The 25,203-nt window shown below is 44.6% G+C and overlaps 1 protein-coding gene across 1 annotated transcript in view; it reads right to left on the reverse strand.

The window, feature by feature from the left end:
• CCDC187 (coiled-coil domain containing 187) overlaps positions 1–15,782 on the reverse strand; it is a 100,995-nt gene extending 85,213 nt beyond the window's left edge. The window contains 5 exon segments of the mRNA XM_038745666.1: positions 3,968–4,067; positions 8,052–8,121; positions 8,816–9,147; positions 13,246–13,412; positions 15,767–15,782. Coding sequence (XP_038601594.1) covers positions 3,968–4,067; positions 8,052–8,121; positions 8,816–9,147; positions 13,246–13,412; positions 15,767–15,782 — 685 coding nt within the window.
• Positions 15,783–25,203: the final 9,421 nt, after the last annotated feature.

The following is a 25,203-nucleotide window of genomic DNA, read 5'->3' on the forward strand; positions in this document are numbered from 1 at the left end:
TGTCATATTGGTGGTCCCTCTTTTCCAGCTCCTGTGAGAGGCCTAAACCAGATATCAGGGGCTGGTTATTTGTCGGGCTGGGAGTGCACTGGCACAAAATGGGCCAATCACTCTGACCTGCCCTGAAAAACTTAGGTCTGGGGCGAAAGTGAAAGGAAGCCCTTAGTACAGTGCTCTGTGTGTGGCAAGACCTCAATAATTAATTAACTGTGGTATTTGTTAAGCACTAACTATGTGCTAGGCACCATAATAAGCACTGGGGTGGTTACATGAAATTGGTTTGGACACAATCCCTGTCCCATATGGGGTTCACGGTCTTAATCCCCATTTTACAGATGAGGTAACTAAGGCACAAAGAAGTGAAGTGACTTGCCCAAGGTCATTCATTCAATCGTATTTATTGAGTGCTTACTGTGTGCAGAGCACTGTACTAAGTGCTTGGGAAGTACAAATCGTCAACATATAGAGATGGCCCCTTTCCAACAATGGGCTCACAGTCTAGAAAGGATGGAGGGAGAAGCAGGAGGGAAGAAGAGAAGGAGGGAGGAGGAGCAGGAGGGAAGGAGAGAGGGGAGAAGGACGGAGGAGGGACCTCACCAACCCTGGAGGTCCCGCTCTGCCCTACCAGGAGAAGTGGCATGGCTTAGTGGCAAGAGCTTGGGCTTGAGAGTCAGAGGACTCTGGGCTCCAATCCCAGCTCTGCCACCTGTCTGCTGTGTGATCTTGGGCAAGTCACTTCACTGCTCCATGCCCCAGTTACCTCGTCTGCAAAATGGGCACCAAGACTGTGAGCCCCAAGTGGGACTACCTCATTACTTCTTATCTACCCCAGCGCTTGGGACAGTGCTTGGCACATAGTAACCACGGCAGACAAGTTGTGGAGCCAGGATTAGAATCCAGGTCCTTCAGACTCCCAGCCCTGTACTCTATCCACTCGGCCAAGCTGCTTCTCAAAACTACTGACTGAAATGGAATTGCCAAAGCAAATTGTGGTCCTTCTCGTGGGAATCAAAACAATGGAGTCCAGGACTTTGGAAGACCAATGGACTTTGGCCTTTATAAGCCAAAGAAATGGTGTTCATCACAGACTAGATGTCCGCACAGAGAATTTGAGTGAGCTATCATCAAACAGTTCCCAGACTGAACCCCTTCCTTCCTCTCCCCCTCCCCATCCCCCCGCCTTACCTCCTTCCCCTCCCCACATCACCTGTATATATGTATATATGCTTGTACAGATTTATTACTCTATTTATTTTACTTGTACGTATTTACTATTCTATTTATTTTATTTTGTTAATATGTTTTGTTTTGTTGTCTGTCTCCCCTTCTAGACTGCGAGCCCGCTGTTGGGTAGGGACCGTCTCTATATGTTGCCAACTTGTACTTCCCAAGCGCTTAGTACAGTGCTCTGCATACAGTAAGCACTCAATAAATATGATTGAATGAATGAAAGCAGTGTGGCCTAGTAGAAAAAGCACAGGCCTGGGAGTCAGAGAACCTGGGTTCTAATCCTGGCTCTGCCAATTTTTTTTATGGTATTTGTTAAGCACTTACTATGTGCAAAGCACTGTTCTAAGTGCTGGGGAGGTTACAAGGTGATCAGGTTGTCCCACAGGGGGGCTCACAGTTTTAATCCCCATTTTACAGATGAGGTAACTGAGGCACAGAGAAGTTAAGTGACTTGCCCAAGGTCACACAGCTGAAAAGTAGCGAAGCCTGGATTCAAACCCATGACCTCTGACTCCCAAGCCCGGGCTCTTTCCACTGAGCCACGCTTGTGGCTTTGGGCCAGTCATTTAAATTCTCTTTGCCTCAGTTTCCTCAATTGCAAAATGGGGATTAAATACCTATCTTTTTAAGACATTTATAAGTGCTTAAGATGTGCCGGGCACTGTACTAAGCACTGGGATTAGATACAAGCTAATCAGATTGGAACCAGTCCATGTCCCACATGGGGCTCACAGTCTTAATCTCCATTTTACAGATGGGTAATTTAAGCATAGTTAATTCATTCAATTGTATTTATTAAGCACTTACTATGTGCGGAACACTGTACTAAGCAATTGGGAAAGAACAGTACAACAGTAAAGAGTGACAATCCCTGCCCACAACGAGCTCACAGCCTAGATGGGGGAGACAGACATCAATACAAATAAATAAAATTGCAGATATATATGTAAGTGCTGTGGGGCTGGGAAAGGGAAGGGAGCAAGTCAAGGTGATACAGAAAGGAGTGGGAGATGATGAGAAGTGGGGCTTAGTCTGGGAAGGCCTCCTGGAGGAGATGTGCTTTCAGTAAGGCTTTGAAGGGAGGGTAATTGTCAGGCAAATTTGAGGAGGGAGGGTTTTTCCAGTCCAGAGGCAGGATGTGGGCCAAGGGCCAGCGGCAAGACAGGTGAGATCAAAGCACAGTGAGCAGGTTAGCACCAGAGGAGCAAAGTGTGTGGGCTGGGTTGTAGAAGGAGAGAAGTGAGGGGAGGTAGGAGGGGGCAAGGTGATGGAGTGCTTTAAAGCCAATGGTGAGTTCTGTTTGATACAGGGGTGGATATGCAGCCACTAGAGATTTTTGAGGAGGGGGGTGACATGTCCTGAACGTTTTTGTAAAAAGATGATCTGGGCAGTGGAGTGAAATATGGACTGGAGTGGGGAGAGGCAGGAGGTTGGGAGGTCAGCAAGGAGGCTGATGCATAATCGAGGCACCGTGGGATGAGTGATTGTACTAACATGGTAGCAGTTGGGATGGAGAGGAAAGGGCAGACTTTAGCGATGTTGTGAAGGCAGGACCAATGGTGACAGATTGAATATGTGGCTTGAATGAGAGCAAGGAGTCAAGGATAATGCCAAGGTTATGGGCTTGTGAGACAGGAAGGATGGTGGTGCCATCTACAGTGATGGGAAAGTTGGGAGAGCACAGGGTTTGGGTGGAAAGATAAAGAGCTCTGTTTTGGACATGTTAAATTCACACAGCAGACAAATGGTGGAGCTGGGATGAGAACCTCTTCTCCCTCCTACTTCAACTGTGAGCCCCACATGGAAAAGGGACTCTATCTAACCTAATTAAGTTGTATATTAAGCAGCGTGGCTCAGTGGAAAGAGCCCAGGCTTTGGAGTCAGTGGTCATGGGTTTGAATCCCAGCTCCACCACATTTCTGCTGTGTGACCTTGGGCAAGTCACTTAACTTCTCTGAGCCTCAGTGACCTCATCTGTAAAATGGGGATTAAGACTGTGAACCCCGCGTGGGCCAACCTGATTATCTTGTATCCCCCCAGCACTTAGAACAGTGCTTTGCACATAGTAAGCGCTTAACAAATGCTATTATTATTATTATATATCCCAGTGCTGAAAACAGTGCTTGACACATAGTAAGTGCATGATAAACACCATAATAACAATAATCAATCGATCACATTTTTTGAGCACCTACTGTGTACAGAGCACTGCACTAAGTGCTTGGGAGAGTACTGTGTAACACTTGGTAGCCATATTCCTGCCCATGAGCTTACATGAGCTTACATGAGCTTACATTCCTTCCCCTTCGAGGGGAAGGCAGACATTAAAGTAAATTACAGATATGTACATAAATGCTGGGAGGCTGAGATGAATATCACAAATGGCATTTATTGGGTGCCTACAATGTGCAGAGCACTGTAGTTGGGAGCAAACAACACATTATAGATGTAGAGGTTTACCAAAGAAATTCAGGACAGGTTAGGGAATGGGGCAGGGAAAAATGGAGAAGTTAAGGGAAGGTTAAGAAATCCAGTCCTACCAAAGTTTCATGAATACCCAGGTCCATCTCTCGAAATAAATGCTTCAGGCAACTGAAACCAAGATCCCTCTAAAATCAAGCTCTAACCATAATGGGCCACAGTTTACTCCTTACTCCTTCCCCACCCCCAGATCCTGCTCTCGTCATTGGAAAAAATTGGGCCAGCCCGTCCCCTTCTGCAGCAAATCAGAACTTACCGAAACCCACACTTTCTTCCCACCAGGGCCACCCTCTGTTTTTCTCCAAACTGGACTGGTGCCATCTGGGTGTAGAAAGCTTGTTTTCAATCCTCTGAAGCTGCAAAAGAACAAATTTACTTTCCAAAGAGACCTTCACCGCATCTCTCTGGCAGTTTAATTTTGTTATGCTGGGTGGTGGATTTTTTTTGTTGTTGTTGTTCAGTGCTGGCAAGCGGCACTGCTCAAATTAACAAGGCTTTTCATTTCTCACCCCCACACAGCCTGGAAATGCACACATTCTGCATGCCTGGGCATGTTGCAGTCAGTTATTTTCCAACGTTGAGGGGGAGAAAAGCCAAGATGACTGCTTCTCCCCCCATCCCTGGTAGTCCAAACAATTATTTACATTTTAGCCTCTGTGCTGTGGACTTATTGCTTGGAAAGACCCTAGCTTTAAATGGAAGCTGTGCCACCCACTAGAGATAACTATTCAGGGACATTCTGAAATGAATGAAACTATTCATTTCCCCCAGCACCACCCAACAGTAGCAACATGCCCCAATTTCCAAGAGAATCAGAATCGAAAATCTCCGGTGATTAGGTCATTGGCTACCTGCCCCCTCTCCCTCCCCCCAACACACACACACAGGCAGAGCCCAGCAAGAGGATTAGCTTTGGCAAAGCCACCTGAAAAACGATCTCAAGGCCAAACGGTTCCGACGCAATGACTTACCATTTCCTCAGCTCGGCGAAGGCTGGCCCAAGCCAGGCCCACATCTGGGAAAGGACAAACATGCTAGAGCCCACCCCACCCACACCGTCCAAGAAGGAGACTGTCCCCTCCAGCACTGTGAACTAAATTGACCAAGCCCATTTAGCTACTTCTGAAGTCCTAGCTGGAGAACTGGCTTCTTGAATTGTCTTGAAATACAAGTGTGGCTGGGTGGAAAGCATCATGGTCTAGTGGATTGAGCGTGGGCCTGCTAGTCAGAAGGAATTGGGTTCTAATCCCAACTCTGCCATTTGTCTGCTGTGTAGCCTTGGACAAGTCACTTAATTTCTCTGTGCCTCAGTTACCTCATCTGTTAAATGGGGATCAAGACTATGAGTCCAATGGAGGACAGGGACTGTGTCCCACTAGATTATCTCGTATCTACCTCATTACTTCGAGCACTGCTTGACACATGATAAGCACTTAATTACCATTATTATTATTAGACAGAAAGTGGAAGGAGAAAGCGATTTCCAGTGTTCCATGTTTTTTTTTTTTCCTACATTTATAGTTAATTATCAGGAATTTTCAATTTTGGTGAGAATATTCTCTAGAAATTTGGAAGGGTGTAAGTCTAGGAAAAGTATGTAGGGGTGGGAGCCAGTCTTCTTTCAGGTGCTATGAAAATAGAAGGCAGAAGTTTTCAATTCCTTTAATCAATCAGTTGTATTTATTGAACTCTTACTGTTTGCAGAGCACTGTTCTAAGCACTTGGGCAAGTACCGCATAATAGATTTGGTAGACACATTCCCTGACTAAATAATCAAGAATTACCTTGAAATTTAGACAAACACCATTATCTCAACCAGTTCACTGACTCCTGGTCCCCAGTCTTTCCAGGATGGCTGGTCACTACTTCCCAGGAGTTGATTTGTCAGGGATTGGTGGACACCCTGGGCCTGTAGGAATGCTAGGAATGGTATTTGCATCACCCTTAACAACACAGCACTTATGTACATTGCTATAAATTATATATTACAAATCATTTCTTTATATTAATGTCTGTCTCCCTTCTAGACCATTAGCCTGTTTGGGCAGGAAACATGTCTACCAACTCTGTTGTATGGTACTCTCCCAAATACTTAGTACAGTGCTCTGCACACAGTAAGCACTCAGTAGATACCACTGATTGACTGATAGGAGATAAAGATATCTGATGCGCAAAAACTTTTTTGGGGACTTGGAGGTGTTACTCAAGTACTAAGATCCCTGTTAACTGAGGTGCTGGCAGACATTTAGCAAATAAACAATGGGGCACAATCAGCTATTTTTAAATACTATCTGATTTTGCACTCCAGCAGTTTATTAACTTTCCCTGAGTAGCAAGTAAAATCCATGCAGTATTAATAAGCATCCTCAAATGCATATTATTAGACTGCCTTCCTGATCTAGAAATCTGATGCTTCCAGCACTTCGGGATCATTTGCTGTTGTTTTCAGAACTCTCCAGAGTAAGGTTAACAAACATTGTTAACAAAGGGTTGGCAGGTGCCCAAAGTGGCAGGGAACATACCTACCAAATCTATTATATGGTACTTGCCCAAGTTCTTAGGACAGTGCTCTGCAAACGGTAAGAGTTCAATAAATACAACTGATTGACTGAAGGAGCAGAAAACTTCTGCCTTCTATTTTCATAGCACCTGAAAGAAGACTGGCTCCCACTCCAACATATTCTTCCTAGACTTACACCCTCCTAAACACTCATGAGTATTATTTTCCCTTATGTGACTTACCCAAAGTCACATTATTAGTAGTAGTAATAATGATAATAATCATATTTATTGAGCGCTTAACTGTGTGCAAAGAACTCTACTAAGCATTTGGGAGAGTACAATATAAAATCAGACATTCCCTGCCTACACGAGCTCACATGGCAGACAAGGGTCAGAGCCAGGATTATAACCCAGTTTTTAGTCCCAGTTGTAGAAGAATTTGAATAGCATTACAGCTCTGTAGACCTTTAGTAAGGTCTAGAGCCTAATTCATTCACCCAGCTGCCTCACCCTGTTTGACAGACTCCCAAAAGGTAGTCCCAGCATTCTTGATTTGTTTTTTTGTTTTTTTACTTCCTTGTCTATTGTTACATGGTTAGTCAGTGTCTTCCTAGGCAACAGAATTCTGTAACAGCATTTAACTCTGTGTTGTCAATACAGATTTTCAGTTGTAGGTATGGCTTTTCTAGTGCAGGCTGCTCTGTGACCTAGGTTTTATTTGGACTTTTCATTAGTCTCTAATGTCTAGCTGATTTGTGACTCTGTTTAATCAGCTGCAAATCTTTTTGGGCATGGGGTTCTAAGGATCAGCTATCTGTATCCAGTAATTCTTGAGTGGCTCTCTCTAAGGCTTTGGATGATGCTCTAATTCTGTTCAGTTGGAGACTTCCTAGAGGAGCAGGAGAGTATTCCAGCACCTGCATCCAGGTTTCTTGTTGCACTCTCCAGCATGGCTAAGTAGAATCAATTGAAGAGACTCATCCATGACTCATCCCTGCTTTACTCCATTAGCCATAGGGAATGAATTCCACAGGGCACCCTAGGCTGACATAGGCCGATCAAACTATCATGAAATAATCTCAGAATCCTAATGCCAAATTTACTAAGCAATTTCCAGAGGGTGTCAAAAGCTTTTTATTATTATTAGAGGAGTCAATGAGGGTGAGGCCATTGTTTTCATCCTAAGTGCTGTTTGGGTTGGACACCGGGGCTCATTCATCCCAAATGTCTGACAAAACCGTGAGAGTTGTTCACTATCATTATTTCATTATTATTATTACTGCTGATAATAAAAATAATGACAATAATGGAATTTGTTAAATGTTTACTATGTGCTGTGTACTCACTAAGTGCTAGCATAGGCACAATGCAACCAGCTCAGATACAGGCCCAGGCCCACAGGATACTCACAGTCTAAATAGGAGGGAGAACAGAAATTTAAACCCATTTTACAAATGCAGAAATTAAGGCACACTAAAAATTAAATGATTTGCCCAAAATCACACCACGGGCAAGAATCCAGGTCTCCTAACTCCCAGCCCATGCTCTTTCCACTAAACCACTAAAGTTGACAATTCGACAGCCCTTTTCCAAACCAATATTCAAAATGAAAATTTGGCACTGGTACCCAGGCCAATCTAGATTGGCACCCTCTTCTCACAAAGTCTGTTCGACTTGATTCCAAAAGGATTTCCTCCTCAGCTCCCCTCCCCAGGCCTTTCTTGGAAGGATGTCTCGATCCCAGGAAAAAAGGCCCTGCCTATCACTCACCTGCCAGAGGGCTCGCACCTTCCTTGCCCAGAGACACAGCAGATGCCGAAGACATTTTAGGTGCTGACCTGGGCCAGAAACGAACGCCAGAAGCTGAAGATCTCAGAAAGCCTGGGCGTTGACAGTGTGCACTGGCCCCTGAGTCGCCCAAAAAGCATGGTAGGAGCTTTGTTGAGGGGTCAGAAGCAGTTCAATAAAAGACAGTTAATTATCATTGCAGAAGCAGTTCCCAGGGAAAGAAGATGTGGGAGGAGCTTTGTTACCCAGGCAACGGTGGTTGCCGGAGGAACCCACAGGTGTGTCCACAGTCCTGAGGGGATGCACCTCCGGCCCACCCTGGCCCCCACTGCTGTCCCCAGAGACCACCGGGCCACCCAAAGCCGATGGGGAGGAGACTCACAAGCTGCCCCATGAACCCTCACCTGTCTTACCTGGATCATCTGGATCATGTGCAGCGGGGCCGTAGGCAGCAGACTCGCTCACCTGGGCTGGGGGTGGGGCCAGGAGAGGAGGGGCAGGCCCAGCACAGTCCAGTCAATCAATCAAGGTCCCCTGGGATGGTCATAATAAAAATAATAATAATAATAATAATACCTGTTAAGCACTTACTGTGTGCCAAGTACTGTTATAAGCCATAGCATAGATATAAATTATTCAGGGTGGACACAGTCCCTGTTCCATATGGAGCTCACATTCTTAATCCTCACTTTATTGATGAGGTGACTGGTGACCAGAGAAGTCAGGTGCCTTGCCCAAGGTCACCCAGCAGACATGTGGCAGAGTCAGAATTAGAACCCTGGCCCTTTGACTCCCGGGCTCGCGCTCTATCCACCAAACCGTGCTGATTCTCATGGGAGTAGTTGTGATGGGGGAGTAGTGGGACAAAGGAAACAGGAGGCGAAGGCTGTAGGAACCAGTGAGGATTGGAGAAGGAAGGAGGGGTAACCTGGGCAGCCAGGGACGCAGATTCAAAGCCCCCAGACCCTGATTTGGGACAGCAACATTCGGAGGGGGAAAGAGGGAATTGGGCAGCTGAGATTTCATGTCTGGATGCCCTCGGACATTCTCAGGGCAGCAGCGCTGGTCTGGAGTGTATCCTCTGAATGTGGTGCTCATCTCTGAATTCATCCCACCTTGGCCACGTTGCCTTTCATGCATTCCTTTCTGCATCAATAAGAAGCAGACCATTGGCTTTAAAGCACTCCATTAACTCTCTCTCTCATCCATTCCTTATTCCATTTCACCCCAGCAAATTAGTTATGGTACTTATTAAGTGTTTATTAGGTGTGCAGCACTGTGCTAAGCACTGAAAGCAGTCCCTGTTCCCCTATCTGTAATTTACTCTAATATCTGTCTGTCTACCCCTCTAGACTGCAAGCTCCTTTTGGGCAGGGATTGGGTATACCAGCTCTATTATACTGTTCTCTCCCAAGTGCTTAGTACTGTGCTCAGCACATAGTAAATGTTCAATCCATTCAATCAAAAAAATTATTGAGCACGTATTATGTGCAGAACACTGTACTAAACTCTTGGGAGAGTATAATGCACAGAACTACCATTAATAGATTATCCCATCTAGGGCTCACAGTCTAAGAAACTGAGGCCCGGAGAAGTTAAGTGATTTGCCCGAGGACACACAGCAGACCAGTGTGCCCCTTGCCTCTCATTTTTTAGCGCTTAGTACAGTGCTCTGCACAAGAAGCGCTAAATAAATATGATTGAATGAATGAATTAATCTATTCAAGTTAATCTATTCACTGTGCCTTGTTCTAATTTCACCTGTCCCCGACTCCTTGCTCACCAACTTCCTCCTGCCTGGAACTCCCTTCCCCTTCAAAGCCTCAGTCCTCTTCATCTTCAAAGCCCTTTTGAAATTGCATCTCCTCCAGGAAGCCTTCCTTGATTAATACTTCTTCTTCCCAGCTCATATCCCTTCATTTACCCCCTGGCACTTCTCTGCCAACCATGCACTGACATCTACCAATAGCACTTCTATGCATATTGGCTTAATAAGTACTATTTAAGTACTTATTCATCTACATAACCATTTTTCCTTTCTCTTCTCACCATAAATTATTTTATGTCTCCCTGCCCTGATTTATTGTAAGCTCCTTGAGGGCAGGGATCTTGCCTACTAATTCTGTTGCACTCTTCCAAGTGCTTGGTGCAGTTCTTCGTACACAGTGCGGGCTCAATAGATAATAAGTGGAATAATAATAATAATAGAATAATTATGTAAATAGATAGATAAATTCTATTGAATGTTTGATGCCCTTGAGTCTGGTCTATAATTTACTCCTCAATAACTACCACAAATTGACTGAGTAGTCATAGTGTGCGGAGCTTTGTACTAAGCTCTGTGGAGAGTTAGAAAATAAGAAAATAGTGTTCCTGCCTTCAAGGAGCTGTCAGTATAAAGAATGACAGACCCCAAAATAAGCATATGAACATAAATGACCACGATGAATCAAAGAATAAGCAACTAATAATAATAATGATAATAATAATAATGGCATTTGTTAAGCACTTACTATGTGCAAAGCACTGTTTTAAGCAACTGGGGGGATACAAGGTGATCAGGTTGTCTCACATGGGGCTCACAGTCTTAATTCCCATTTTACAGTTGAGAGAACTGAGGCTCAGAGAAGTTAAGTGACTCGCCCAAGGTCACCCAGCAGACATGTGGCATAGCCGGGATTCAAACCCACGACCTCTGACTCCAAAGCCTGGGCTCTTTCCACTGAGCCACGCTGCTTCCCCTGCCCAGAACCAATGGCTTCTGGGCAGACAGATTTACAGATGTTCTAGAGCACAGAGAGAATAAGGGATTGACTTAGGTCACACCAAACCTCCAGAAAAAAACAAACATAATGTAACGGCACAGCATCAAAGCTGGACCTTGCCATTCTGAGCTGTGCCACTGAGGAAAATCCTTTTGATTTAAGGAAGCATTCCGGGATTCAAGCATTCAAGTATTTCGTTTGTAGGTGTGCGCACCTTCACAACATCACTAAAATCCACCCTTTTTTTCTCCATCCAAACTGTTACCACGTTAATCCAATCACCTATTCTATCCCACCTTGATTACTGTACCAGCCTCCTTCTGACCTCCCTGTCTCCTGTCTCGCCCCACTCCAGTCCATGCTTCACCCTGCTGCCCAGATCATTTTTCTACAAAAACGTTCAGGACATGTTTCCCCATTCCTTAAGAGCGTCCAGTGGTTGCCCATCCTCCTCCACATCAAACAGAAACTCCTTACCATCGGTTTTAGAGCATTCGATCAACTTACCTTCTCCTACCTCACCTCGCTACCCTCCTACTACAACCCAGCCCACACATTTTGCTCCTCTAATGCTAACTTTCTCACTTTGCCTCGATCTCGTCTATCTGGCCACCACCCTCCACCTACATCCTGCCTCTGACCTGAAACACCTTCCTTCCTCACAGCTGACAAACTACCCTCCCCCTCTTCAAAGCCTTATTGAAGGCACATCTCCTCCAAGAGGTCTTCCCTGCTGAGCCCTCCTTTCCTCTTCTCCCACTTCCTTCTGCATCACCCTTTCTTCCTCTATTCATGCCCCCTCCCAGCCCCACAACACTTATGTACATATCTGTAATGTATTGATTTATTTTAATAGCTGTGTCTCCCCCTGTAGACTCTAAGCTCATTGTGGGCAGGGAATGTGTCTGTTTATTGTTATATTGTACTCTCCCAAGTGCTTAGTGCAGAGCTCAGCACATAGTAGGTGCTCAATAAATAAGGCTGACTGACTGACTCTCTTAAGTCAGGATTTTCAGTCTTCAGGAAGCTGTTACTACAGCAAATTAGGCAATCATATTTTTTTCCCCCAAGACAGGCAAGAAGTTTGACAACCCAAAGAAGAGAAAACAAGAGGGGCCCAGAGCTAGCAATTCATGTTTCTCCTATAGAGTATTTTTCTTTGAAATTCTTTGCGATTTCAGTGCGTGATTTAATATTTCCATCTCGGCCCACAAAGACAGCTTCTGCAGATAAACTGGGTGAAAACAGTCTCTTGAAGTAAATAAAAAGAGGAGAAACACCTGATGATAAGCTTTGAAGGCAATCAATCCATTCTCTTCCTTCTAATCCTCTAGATTGTAAACTCTTTATGGGCAGGAAAGTGTCAACCAACTATATTGTATTGAATTTTCCCAACCCCTTGGTGCAGTGCTCTGCACAAACACTAAATAAATGTCTGATTAATTATTTATTATTGTGAAGCAGTTTGGCCTAGTGGAAAGAACAAGGGCCTGGGAGTTAGAGGAACTGTGTTTTAATCCTGACCCCTCCTCTTGTCTGTTGTTTGACATTGGGCAAGTCACTTAACCTCTCTGTGCCTCAGTTATGTCATCTGTAAATGGGGATTAAGACCATGAGCCCCACGTGGGACACGGACTATACCCAACCAGACTAGCTTGTATCTACCTCAGCACTTATAACAGTGCCTGACACATATTAAGTGCTTAATAAATACCATAAACAGTCAATCAATCAATGGTATTTATGGAGCGCTTACTGTGTGCAAAGCATTACAAACTTCTCTGTGCCTCAGTTACCTTAACTGTAAAACGGGGATTAAGATTGTGAGCCCTCTGTGGGACAACCTGATCACCTTGTAACTTCCCCAGCGCTTAGAACAGTGCTTTGCACATAAGTGCTTAATAAATGCTATTATTATTATTATTATTGTTGTTATTATTATTACAAAAAATAGAGTTTGGTACACAAGTTACCTGTCCACAATGAGTTTATAGTCTAGAGGGGTCAAGGATCAGGGAAACCCTGGACCTGACCCATGATCCAGCTTGTTCCTTGGGAAAAGCAAGGAAGGCTAGATGAAATGGAAATTACCAAAGGAAGATTCGGCTCCATGGGGCTTCACACTTCCTTTCTCTGCTCCTTGTAAAACTGGATTTCATCACATTCTCTAGGGCCTGGAAAGAGGAAAGTTATGTTTGTATTTGGCCATGGGAAATGGGCCCAAATTCCCCGTTCTTCCACATATCCAACCTTCCAGATTTTCGGGTTGACGAAACACTTTAAGAGGCTCCCAAGGCAGAGCGTGGAGGCTCCAATCCTACTGATATTTAAGGAGTGATCAGACACTCATCCAAGATGAGTCTTTTACCTCCCTGGAGGCAAGGGGCTGGACCAGCTGGTTGGGTTAGTCTTTCGCTTAGTCTGGAGGCAGAGGAATGGACCAGATGATGGCCTAAAATCCTTTCTAAAGGCGGGCTACCCCGACTCCGTAGGGCCGGATCAACAGTACTGGCTTGTGGACAGCAGGTGGCGATGTCTCCTCAGAGAAACATTCAGATAGCGCTGACTGAACACTGCTTCGCCCTTTGGGAGGCGCGTTAAAGCGAAGAGACTTTGGAGTGGAAGGAATAAAGAGGTCGAAAAAGCCTAGGGTTGGAAGTAGATTTTGGAAATTTATGTCGCCCAAATCCCTGTCTCCAGTTAGGATTGCCCCCAGATCAACAGATCTTTAAAAAAAATCCCAAAGACCTTGAAACTTCCCTATAATATTAGGACCTCTCTTTATCTCCTATCCCTCCATACCATCCTACCCGCCTTAACAGTGGGATAAATTCCATCCAAGGTTTCCCTGACCAGGAGGTGATTGGATGAGAGTTGCCCACGTCATTAATCCCACGTGATTGTTGATATCCTGGATGCTGTCCTCTGCCCCTCTCCATCCCCCCATCTTACCTCCTTCCCTTCCCCACAGAACCTGTATATATGTATATATGTTTGTACATATTTATTACTCTATTTATTTATTTATTTTACTTGTACATATCTATTTTATTTATTTTATTTTGTTGGTATGTTTGGTTTTGTTCTCTGTCTCCCCCTTTTAGACTGTGAGCCCACTGTTGGGTAGGGACTGTCTCTATATGTTCCCAACTTGTACTTCCCAAGTGCTTAGTACAGTGCTCTGCACACAGTAAGCGCTCAATAAATACGATTGATTGGTTGATTGTCCTCTTCAAAGATTCTTAACTTTTCCCTTAATGTGCTTCAAAACCAGGCTCTCATGTCACAGTGTCATTTCCTCATCTTTAACCTTTCCCCCTTGCTATTAACTTGTCCCTCAGTGGTTAGATAGCAGGTTATCAAAGTCAAAAACCTACTATCTCTATCCCATTATTTTAGGCTGGATTTATGGTGAGAAACATACATGAAAAGTGATGCATGCTGGAAAAGCCAGTTTACATTACCTTAGGGGCTTACAGTGCTGTCTGTCTGCCTTTGTGAATCGGTCATACTAGCACAAATGAATTTTAAATATAGTCAATTTCTGCCTCTATTCAGTCAAGCACACACAAAAGCCCACAGACTTCAATTTTCTCTATTAAAGCTAGTTCTTGAGAGGAAAACAAGAACAGTCCATGCCCAGAACTGCATAAGCTTTTAACTTACTCTTCGGCTAGACCCAGCTATCCCAAATATTCTAGAATTTTCAGTACCTGCGGTTAAGGAATTCTAAGCTTGGAGACATCTCTTTGCTGCTGGATTCCAAGCTGGCAATTTGGAGGGATCAGATGTTTCTACTGCTAAATATGTGAATCTCTGCCAGCAATAGAGCCCAAACCAAGGAGGTTTGGAGGATGATAAGGGATAAGCATTTGGCAGCCAAGGCCCAAGACGGTTTGTCTGACTTAGAGTGGGAGTTTGTTTTGCTTTGTTTGTCACAAAAAGAAGCATAGCAATGAGCAGTCTTAACTGGAGAAATATGTCTTAAAGCCAACCACAAATCTTGAAAAGCCCACCAAATAACCAGGGCTAGAGTCACACTATAATTTTCTCTTGCACTATTTCATCTGGGACCATTTTTCTCATTGCTCTTACCCCAATAAAAGGAGATTAAACTGCCCCAACAGTTGCTCCACTGGGACTGAAGCCTATCACTCAGACCTGATGAAAAGGATTCTTTTGTCTATTGAGTTGATGGTTCAAATTTCCAAAATTTTTTTCTGTGGAGCTACTGGCTAAAAGGATATGTGGAAAATCACTCAACTCACAGACATTTTTTTTTTACCAGTGTGCACATTCTTTCCCTGGCACTACTATAGTGCCAGAGTGATGAAGTGTCTAATGCCTGAGACAGGGGGTGTCAGAAGCACAGTGTAGCATAGGATTAGTGTGGCGTATTGTGTTCTTAATGAGAACAAATCTCCTCTCTTTTGAAAGGGTTCAATGGACAGAAAGGTTGTAAACATGCACAAATCACCACTATGGTTAAGTGCATGACTCTTTTACTTAGGGTAGCCCCAGGACTGGTTTCAAAGATGATTAAGTGAGTGAAGCAATTAACTCCAGGCATGGGATCAAGGGTTGGCCAGGGCTTTAAAGTGCCTGGAAGGCAGTCTGATGTCTGGGGGACAGGATCCTGGGAAAGGAACATAATGACTTTGGAACAAGAGGGTGTCGGGGGTCCCCCTGAAAAAAAAGCCCTAGGTTCAAGCATTCAAAAGAACAACGCTGTGATGTCATTGTATATTGCTGTATATTTATTATGGAACACTGTGTGTGTTTGCAACATAGCATAATAACATTAAACAGATTAGAAAGGGACAGTTAATTTTCCCTGCCCAAATGGGGGTGAAATGTCTGAATCTGGTCCTGGCTGGTCATGCTATTTTTACTGAAAACAGGGTCACTAGGACATTATCCCAAGTTTGTGCCCTTTCCCCTTGCCTCTCACTCTCTATGGGAGAGGAGGGGTGGAGGAGAGATAGGGCTAATCTCCTTACATTTTGGGACACCCATCGCTACAGGTCTCGGACCTGTGAGCCCATGTTTCCACTGCAGACATGGAAGTTCAAGCATCTAAGATGAAGGAGAGGAGATGGGAGGGGTTTGGTCATTTAATCCGGACAGCTCCAATTCTGGGATATTTGAATGTTTTCCCAAAATTGCCCAGGACCGACTAAACAAATCTGGAGCTGCCCCAGCTGTGCTGAATTGTACATTCATCTTGACTTTATTTTTTCAGAATAGCAAGATCCCTAAATTAGATGTCAAAATATATCCTAATTTCTTTGAGTCCACCTCAGGGCCCAGGCAAAAATTCATGGCTAACTTCAGCCATCTCATATTTTGTCATGTCCAGCCCTTGTATGTTGCCTGGATATTCCTACATGTCATGAAAATCTTCTTCAGACCTCCAATCCCCCAATTCACAAAACGGTTCAAGAGATCTGCCACTTCTCAACCTTCCTAGGGCTCTCCAAAGCACTTAACTTGGGTCATGTCTGCAGCAGGTGACAATCCTGTCAGTTTGAAATTGAAAGGAGCTGAAAGGCACCTGCCTGACCCTCTAAAGGATGCTGCAGATAGGATTCATTTTCAACACATCATAAATGTTCTTTTAGGGTTGCCGTTCAGCACACCTCCCCTTAAAAATGGCTGGTGGACACAAGGCAGCTGGTCTGCATAATAATGATGGTATTTTTTAAGCACTTACTGTGTGCTGAACACTGTTCTAAGCCCTGGGATAGATACAAGGTTATCAGGTTGTCCCACGTGGGGACCACAGTCTTCATCCCCCTTTTACAGATGAGGTAACTGAGGCACAGAGAAGTTAAGTGACTTGCCCAAAGTCACACAGCTGACATGTAGCAGAGCAGGGATTGGAACCCGTGACCTCTGACTCCCAAGTCCATGCTCTTTCCACTAAACCACACTGATTCTCATTCATTCAACCATATTTACTGAGCACTTACTGTGTGCAGAGCACTGTTCTCCGTGATTTACAGTTCTTGCTTGAGGGTGGCAGTGCCCTGCCCTCCTCCACCCTATGCCAGCCTGCTCTGATTCTGCCCCAGAGAGCTTCAGTGGGAAGGCTAAAACTCCCAGACAAGAGTGGGCAATCAGATGAATGCGGGGCCAATTAAAAATTGTAGTAAAAAACCTATGTTTATACCCCAAATCAAGCTTTTCTTCCATGGCCAGGGTGTAATCAAGCTATTGAAATTAGGTGTTTGGGTGACACTGAGGGCCTTAGGGTGATTTAGGGGTGTGCTGGGGTTCAGGGGTGACCTGAGTTCCTTTGGGTAACTTGATTGCAGGTTACAGTCACTGGTAGGGAGGACAGAGCTTGGATGGAGCTAGCTCTGGAAGGGGCAGTGGGCTGGGGTGGGAGCTCAGAGAGGTCTTTATTGTACTGGATCATCCCTCCAAGAATCCTCCTAACCTTTGGAAAATCCAAACATCCTCTAATCTGGTTTGAACCCCAATCCCTGGTGGCCTGTGGCTGAACCATCTCTCTGACCTGTCCTCATGTTCCACTGTGGACCTGAAACCACTGAAGGGAGCATAGTAGGGAATGAACATGGTGCACATTATCAACACTCCATCTCTGACAGTTGGAAAAATGAATGGATGTACTTTCAGTACCTGCATTAACTCTTCCCAGGCAGGAGGATACAGTTTCGGGCTTTGACGTAGGATCCTAGGACCCAAAAAGATTTTTTTAAACAGTATTTGTTAAATGGTTACTATGTACCAGGCTCTTTATAAGCGCTGGGGTAGATACAAGATAACCAGGTTAGACACAGTCCCTGTCCCACGTAGGGTTCACGGTCTCAATCCCCATCCCCATTTTACAGATGTACAGTGCTTAGTACAGTGCTCTGCAAACAGCGCTCAATAAATACAATTGAATGCACAGTTACAGAGGTAATTGAGGCACAGAGAAGTAAAGTGACTTGCCCAAAGTCACACAGCAGACGAGTGGTGGAGCTGGGATTAGAACCCAGGTTCTCTGATGCCTGTGCTCTTTCCACTAGGCCAAGCTGCTTCTCAGCTTCTCAACTTACTGAAGCTTCCAAAGATCCCTCACTGACAATATCAGAATAGCTCAAACCCTGAGAGAATTGGCATCAATAAACATTTAACAATTAATTAATCAATGCTATTCTCCATCAGAGTTTTCACTCTTGATTTTAAATGAAACCACAAAGCTGGTTAAAGCGTACTGGATTCATTGGCAGTAACCTTGAGGTTTCAGGTCTGTGGGGCCCTTCAAATCGGACACTTGGTCCACCAAAGCTTCCAGTTCAGCAGAGATGCAGGAAGAGCCAAGCACGCCCTTGCTGATTATAGTGCCGGTCTGGTTCTAATAGAAGGGAAAGCAGGCTCCTGCAGCTGAGGAAAAGCCACGGGGGATATGTGAGGAAGGAGAAAGTTTCCATGGCAACAAGTGGATAGTAAATGTGCTTTTCAACCAAATCACAGGATCTGTGGGGTTAGGGGATTGGCATCATATTCTCCCTGGAGGCTTCTTCAACAGGTAAGATCAGGCGGAATTGCCAGGGAAACAGCCCACCTCAAATTTGCTGCTAGATTTTTCTAGGTTAGGCTGAACCTACACGTTCAAAGACAATTGCAGAAGGAGTTCTGTCTCACCAGATATCAGCTAAACCAGGATCAGAGGGGCCTGGGGAACTAAGGAACAGTGATCGGGCTAAAAAGGGGGAAATTATGCATCTGGAATCATGAATATTTTTTCACCTGGAGTCTATCACTCAGATTAAGTCAACATACCCATTCTATTTGATTCCTCTTCCTCCACAAAATAAACTGTGGCCACAATCAGCCAGTTATTTCAGACAAGAGGAGGTTGCTGTGGAATATCTAGATAATTCCGGCCAAAGTGTATATATTTATAGGCCTCGATTATTTGTACAACTTGGGTAAGTAGACCCAAGAAGTTGAGGCCAGACCTTGGTCTGCATGAAATGAGCATGTCTGGAGACATTTCTGCCCAAATATTCCCTGAAAGAACATAGTGGTAAGCCTCTACCTAACAGTAGTGGGGCCTGTGCTGTCAGATGAACCCGACATGAGAGAGCCATGGATTCCTTCCTTGCTTCCAAGCCCAGGCTAGGAATTTATATTAATGTTTGTCTCCCCTTCTAGACTGTAAGCTGTTGTGCCAGGGAGAGTGTCTGACAATTCTGTTGTTCTGTACTCTCCCAATTGCTTAGTACTGAGCTCTGCACATAGTAAGTGCTCAATAAATACCACTGATTGATTGAGTAAATGATTGAACTCTGAAGTCAGTACATCGCAGGACTTTATGTCCCATCCAACTGTAGCCTTCCATCTCTCTGCTTGCCTTGGTGGCCTCAGGCCGGACAATCAGGCAGTGGAGCACAGGGCAGCCAGCACCTTCAAGCAGCAGTTGCTTGTCATGTTAAGCTCTAAGACAATCAGGGGCACTCACCAGGAATTAATCCTATGGCACATTTGCCTGACCTCCCCATATCCCCAGCCTAACATCCTTCAGTTCCCCCATGCTGAACTAAAGAACCAAAAGTGGACTGAGAGACTCATATTTTTCAAATGAAAAATGAGGCTTTTCATGTTAGAACCTTTAGGAAATAACTGTGCTCACTTTCTTTTTGTTATTTTTAACCGAGGATTTGCCTTGGGTAGATTCAGCAATTTTTGAGCAATACTATCTCTCTGGTAAAGGATGCAGACCCATCCAGTGATGGCCAAGTGACTGTGAGGGAGGAAGACCAAATTTCTCATAAACCTTTTGAATTCTTAAAAATTAAAGTTTAAGTGAATGAATGGCAAGAAATGTAGCTATCTTTCTGTTGCCACAAGAGTATTATGGAGTTCCTCTCAGAAACAGGATGCAGGTCTCGAAGAATAGTGGGTTTACCATTACTTTATGGTCTTTTTCCTTATGTCACTCAGTTCCTCTCTCTTCTTGGTATTTCCTGTGTTTTAATTCACCAGATGAATGCCTGTGCCTGAACTGAAAGCACCACAAACAGTTATTCAAACTTTTGATTATTTGAACTCCCTTCGGTATCAATTAGCCAAGGAATGAGAACATCATCATCTTCAGCAATTATTGTTTGAGATTTACTTTGGATGAGGTTGTGAAATTTCAGGGAAGACATACCAATCCCTCCATCTCAATCCAGAGAGTTTATTCATTAGGAGAGTGAGACACACATGTATAGAAAATAGAACTGTTTAAATGTGAAAAATTTAGCCATCACCTTCAAATAGTGAGAAACATAAAATGAGGGCTGTCTGGCTCCTCCTATGTAACCCTGGGCTGACTCCAGCTCCATAATGGCTAAGGCATGGTGGTTTGCAGTATGGCCTACTGGAAAGAGTGGAGTCCTGGGAGTCAGAGGAATTGGGTTTTAATCCCCTTGTCTACTTCATGATCTTGGGCAAGTCACTTAGCTTCTCTGTGCCTCAGTAAAATGGGGATTAAATCCACTTCCCTCCTATTTAGACTGTGAGCCCCATGTGGGGCAGGGACTGCATATTACCCGATTATCTTATATCTACCCCCGTGCTTAGTACAGTGCTGAGCACATAGTAATGCTTAACAGATACTATTATTATTGTTGTTGTTGTTGTTGTTATTATTATCATTATTACTGTTATTGTTATCCCAGAGTTCCATTCCATTCTGAGGCTTCACACCCTCACAAGGCCCAGCTGCCCCTTCTGAAAGCTAAAGATTCTTGAGACAAATGGCTTCTTCTAATGCTTTTTGGTTGTTTTTTTAATAGAAATTCAACTGAGCTAAAATTTGGAGGGTGTCTGGCAAGGATTCAGAAAGGAGTCTATAGGGAAGGTTTTTATGAAGGGATGAACCTGATGAACTGACCCATGCCCAGGCGACAACAGTTGAAAAGGTTCCCAGCTTCAGTGGCACGTTGCCTTGGCAACATGGAGTTGTTTGTATGGCCTGGGGGGTGGTGGGGGGGGGGAGCGCGGTAGGGGAGAGGTCTGCTAAGCTCAGGGTTTGTGTGCAATGCAGGATAGTCAGCAGATATGGATGCAAAGAGTGGGAGAGGCCAGGGAGAGGAAAAGGAGCTGAGTGGTGAGGAGCTGGAGTGTGATCTTACAGACTCCAAAGGCAGTAGGGTAGGGTTAAAAGAACATAATAAAATCAGCAATGCCATTACTAGATCAGAGAGTGGTCTCTCCAGCTCTGGAGTCCTTCCCCAATAATAATGTCTGTCTCCCCTTCTAGACCATAAGCTCATTATGGGCAAGGAACGTCCGCCAATTCCATTGAATTGTACTCTCCCAAGCAATTAATACAGTGTTCTGCACATAGTAAGTGCTTAATAAATATTATTGATTGAATAATGGAATCACAGTGCTTGCAGGAACTGTGTGGTGATTGTCTTTTGTGACATAATATTAATGGTATTTATTAAGTGCTTACTCTGTCCTACATGGGACTCACAGTCTAAGGAGTACAGAGAACAGTTATTTAATCCCCATTTTATAGTGGAGGAAACTGAGGTCCAGAGAAGTTAAAGTCACCCAGGAAGCAAGTAGCAGAGTTGGAATTAGAATCCATATCTCCTGACTCCATGTCCTCCTGTGTTCTTTCTAATAGGCTACGTTGCTTCTTATTAGGCTTTGGATCTCCATGACCTGCAGTTTGCCTGGGGGCACCTCCACCCTACACCCCATTTCCATCTACCAGGCTTCTCATGAGCTACAAAAGGAGGCACAATGGGTGTCCAGATGGCTGAGGAGAAAGTGGGCAGAAACAGGCACAGTGGGTGTCAGGTTAGCTGAGGGAGAGGAGGACAGAAGCCAGGCTGATTTCAGAGAGAACTCGGGCCTGCTGTAGTGAACTCTGGGGCAACTGCCAAACCTACCATTTAAGGAAACTCTCCAGGAATGTTCCTAGACCTCTATTCCATGTGGACTGGGGCAGTCCTCAAAAAGCATCCTCCTTCGCCCTTTCTTGAAATGCTCTAACCTATCTCAGTGTCCTGGGACTGGGAGTGAGAGGCATCTTTTAACGGGTTCTGCCTGCCCTGAATTATTTTTAAGCAGGAGAAAGAGTGGAGTTCAAGTTAGGGCATGGGAAGCTTCAGATCAGACAGATCCTGTTTGCTAACTTTCCCCTCCCCACTGTTGACTAAGGGCTCCTTAATAATTGTGTTTTTAAGCACTTAGTATGTGCCAAGCACTGTACTAAGTGTGGGGTAGCTACCTTCTTCTGCAAAGGAGGATGGGGGCACAGGCAAACCTTGAGAGGGTGAGCCTAAGGTGCAGTTCCCAAGATGCGAATCACCAGTTTCTATGTTTGTATCCCTGAGTCCTTGAATTAAAAGATTATTGAGGGTGGGGAACGTGTCTACAAACTCTGTTGTATTGTACTCTTCCAAGCACTTATTACAGTGCTCTGCACACAGTAAGAGCTCGCTGAATATCACTGATTAATAGGGACCTCAAGAAACTATCTTGTCCAGCTCTCTACCTCCATGCTGGGATGCTGGGGAAATGCCCAGCACTTTAAGGAACAGGGGGTGGAGATGCCCCAACCTCCCTTGGCTTCCTGTCCCAGCAGGAAGTCCTCTCTTAGAGCTAAGCAAACTTTCTCTTGTTGAAATTTTAATCCCACTTCTCCTGTTTAGCTCCCTGCGGATGTGGAGAAGGACCTTCCGTATTTATTTTTTCAATACGTTTTTGTGTCGGGAGCAAACTCTGACGAAAGAAGAGGCCTTCCCCAATGAAGCCGTCATTTCCCCTACTCCCTTTCCCTTCTGTGTCGCCTATGCACTTAGTTCACCCCCACCCTCAGCTCCACAGCACTTAAGTACGTATCTTTAATTAATTTATTTATTTGTATAAATGTCTGTCTCCCCCTATAGACTGTAAGCTTCTTGTGAGCAGGAAATGTGCTACCAACTCTGCTGTACTCTCCCAAACACTTAGCACAGTGCTCTGCACGCATTAAGAACTCGCTAAATACCACTGATTGATTGATTTTTTAATGGTATTTGTGAAGTGCTTACTATGTGTCAAGCACTATTCTAAGCATTCCCTCTCCCACATAGGGCTTTCAGTTTAAATCAGAGGGAGGAGGATTGAATCTCCATTTTACAGATGAGGTAACTGAGGCACAGTGACTTGCCCAGGGTCACACAGCAGACAAGTGGTGGAGCAGGGATAAGAACCCAGGTCCTCTGAATTTCAGGCCTGATCTCTTTTTCACTCGACCACGCTGCTTCTTAGTCCCAGTCATTGATCTCAAATAGAGATTTTTTTATGTGAACAGACTACTTCCCCTCAGCTAACAATAATTGTGGTATTTGTTAAGTGCTTACTATGTGCCATGCACTGTACTAAATGCTAGGGTAGATACAAAATAATCAAATTGGACACAGTCCCTGGCCCACATGGGGCTCATAATCTAAGTAAGAGGGAGAAAAGGTATTGAATCCCTATTTTACAGATGAGGGAATTGAAACACAGAGAAGTTAAGTGACTTACCCTAGGTCACACAGCAAGCAAGTGGTGGAGTCGGGAATAAAACTCAGGACCTCTGGTTCCCAAATTGAGCAGGGTTGCTAGGAACAGAAAGGAAGAAATCCCTAAATTCCAACAAATACTCCAAGTGATTGTAATCCTTAATGCTGATGAGCCCGTCCCTCTCCTCACTGTCCACGCCCCTTAGGCTCTGTGCTGAAATAGAATTATTTCTGGTAAATTGTTATTGCTTCATTTTTCAGGCCAGGTGCTCAGCAAAAAGGATTATCACCTTGCACAAAGCTGATGCTTCTCCCCAGAAATAGCTCTTTATTCTCATCTGAATAACCTGGAGATTTGATTCTCAAACAGAGGTTATCTAAGAGCTTCACTAATCTGCTCAACATAGGAAGTTGTGGTCTCATCACCATTGATGCAAAAAAAGCAGTTCACAGAGTCTACAGTGAGATGAATCAGAGAAGCAGCGTGCCTTAGTGGAAAGAGCACGGGCTTTGGAGTCAGAGATCATGGGTTCAAATACCAGCTCTGTCACTTGTCAGCTGTGTGACTTTGGGTAAGTCACTTAACTTCTCTGTGCCTCAATTAACTCATCTGTAAAATGGGGATTAAGACTGTGAGCCCCCTGTGGGACAACCTGATCACCTTGTAACCTCCCCAGCGCTTAGAACAGTGCTTTGCACATAGTAAGCGCTTAATAAATGCCATCATCATCATTATTATTATGAATCCAACTCCATCCAGTCTGAACACAGTAAATCAATTTCTCATGACATCTCCGGCATTCTCTGGACATTTCCCGGAAGGAAAATGGATAGGTTTCCATTCAGCCCAAACCTTTCACATTTCTTCTCCTCTGTGTCTTTCTCTTACAAACAATTAATGGAGTTAATGGTCTCACAGCCTCTCTGGGGACTTTGGCATCCTGGAAGCTTCGAAGAATCCGCAAGAGGGAGTGTAGGGCACCTCAGGTCATTACCCGGTTGATGAATAATTCTCTCAAGGCAAAGCCAGCCGAGTAGGCGGAAATCAAAAAAGAGGTTGGAGGAGAGAAGCTGCAGGATTAGCACTCGAGGGAGTGGGGCTGGGACTTGATTCCGGGATATGCGAGACTGCTCCCTGGAGTGGGGCTTTTACTGGTGTTCTAGCCACTGGAATGTCCCACCTGCGTGTTCTAAAAAAAAGTTCCGCAGGCTGTTTGGAAACACAACCCAGGCATGTGACACTAGTTACACACGACCCAGAAGCAGCTTGGTCTAATGGATAAAGCACAGGCCTGGCGTCAGAGAACCTGGGTTCTACTCCCTGCTCTGCCACCTGTCCACATGTGACCTTGGGAAAGTCACTTAACTTCTTTGTGCCTCAGGTATCTCAACTCTAAAATGGGGCTTAATATTATGAGCCCCATGTGGGACAGGGACTGTTTCCAAATGATTCTATTGTGTCTACTCCAGCTCATAGTGTGGTTTCTGGCACATAGTAAATGCTTAACAAATACGAGAAGCAGTGTGCCTCATGGATAGAGAGCACAGGCCTGCGAGTCAGAAGGACCTGGGTTCTAATCCCAGCTCTGCCACTTGTCTGTTATGTGACTTTGGGCAAGTCACTCAATTTCTCTGTGCCTTGGTTATCATATCTGTAAAATGGAGAATTAGGCTGTTGAGCCGCATGTGGGACATGGACTGTGTCCAACCTGATTAACTTGCATCGACCTCAGCGCTTAGAACAGTGCCTGGCACAAAGTAAGTGCTTAACAAGTACCATTAAAAAAAAACTTTTTGGGGCTTAATTTAACTCCAGTTGCTCCTCAGAAGGCTCTTCATGATAGTCGATCATTTCTTCATCCCCATCAACTTCTTCTTCCCCCAAGGCACTGACAACTTAATGGGGAAGACAAAGAGAAATATACCGA

This window comes from Tachyglossus aculeatus, chromosome 4 (assembly GCF_015852505.1).
Source record: "Tachyglossus aculeatus isolate mTacAcu1 chromosome 4, mTacAcu1.pri, whole genome shotgun sequence".
Lineage (NCBI taxonomy): Eukaryota > Metazoa > Chordata > Mammalia > Monotremata > Tachyglossidae > Tachyglossus > Tachyglossus aculeatus.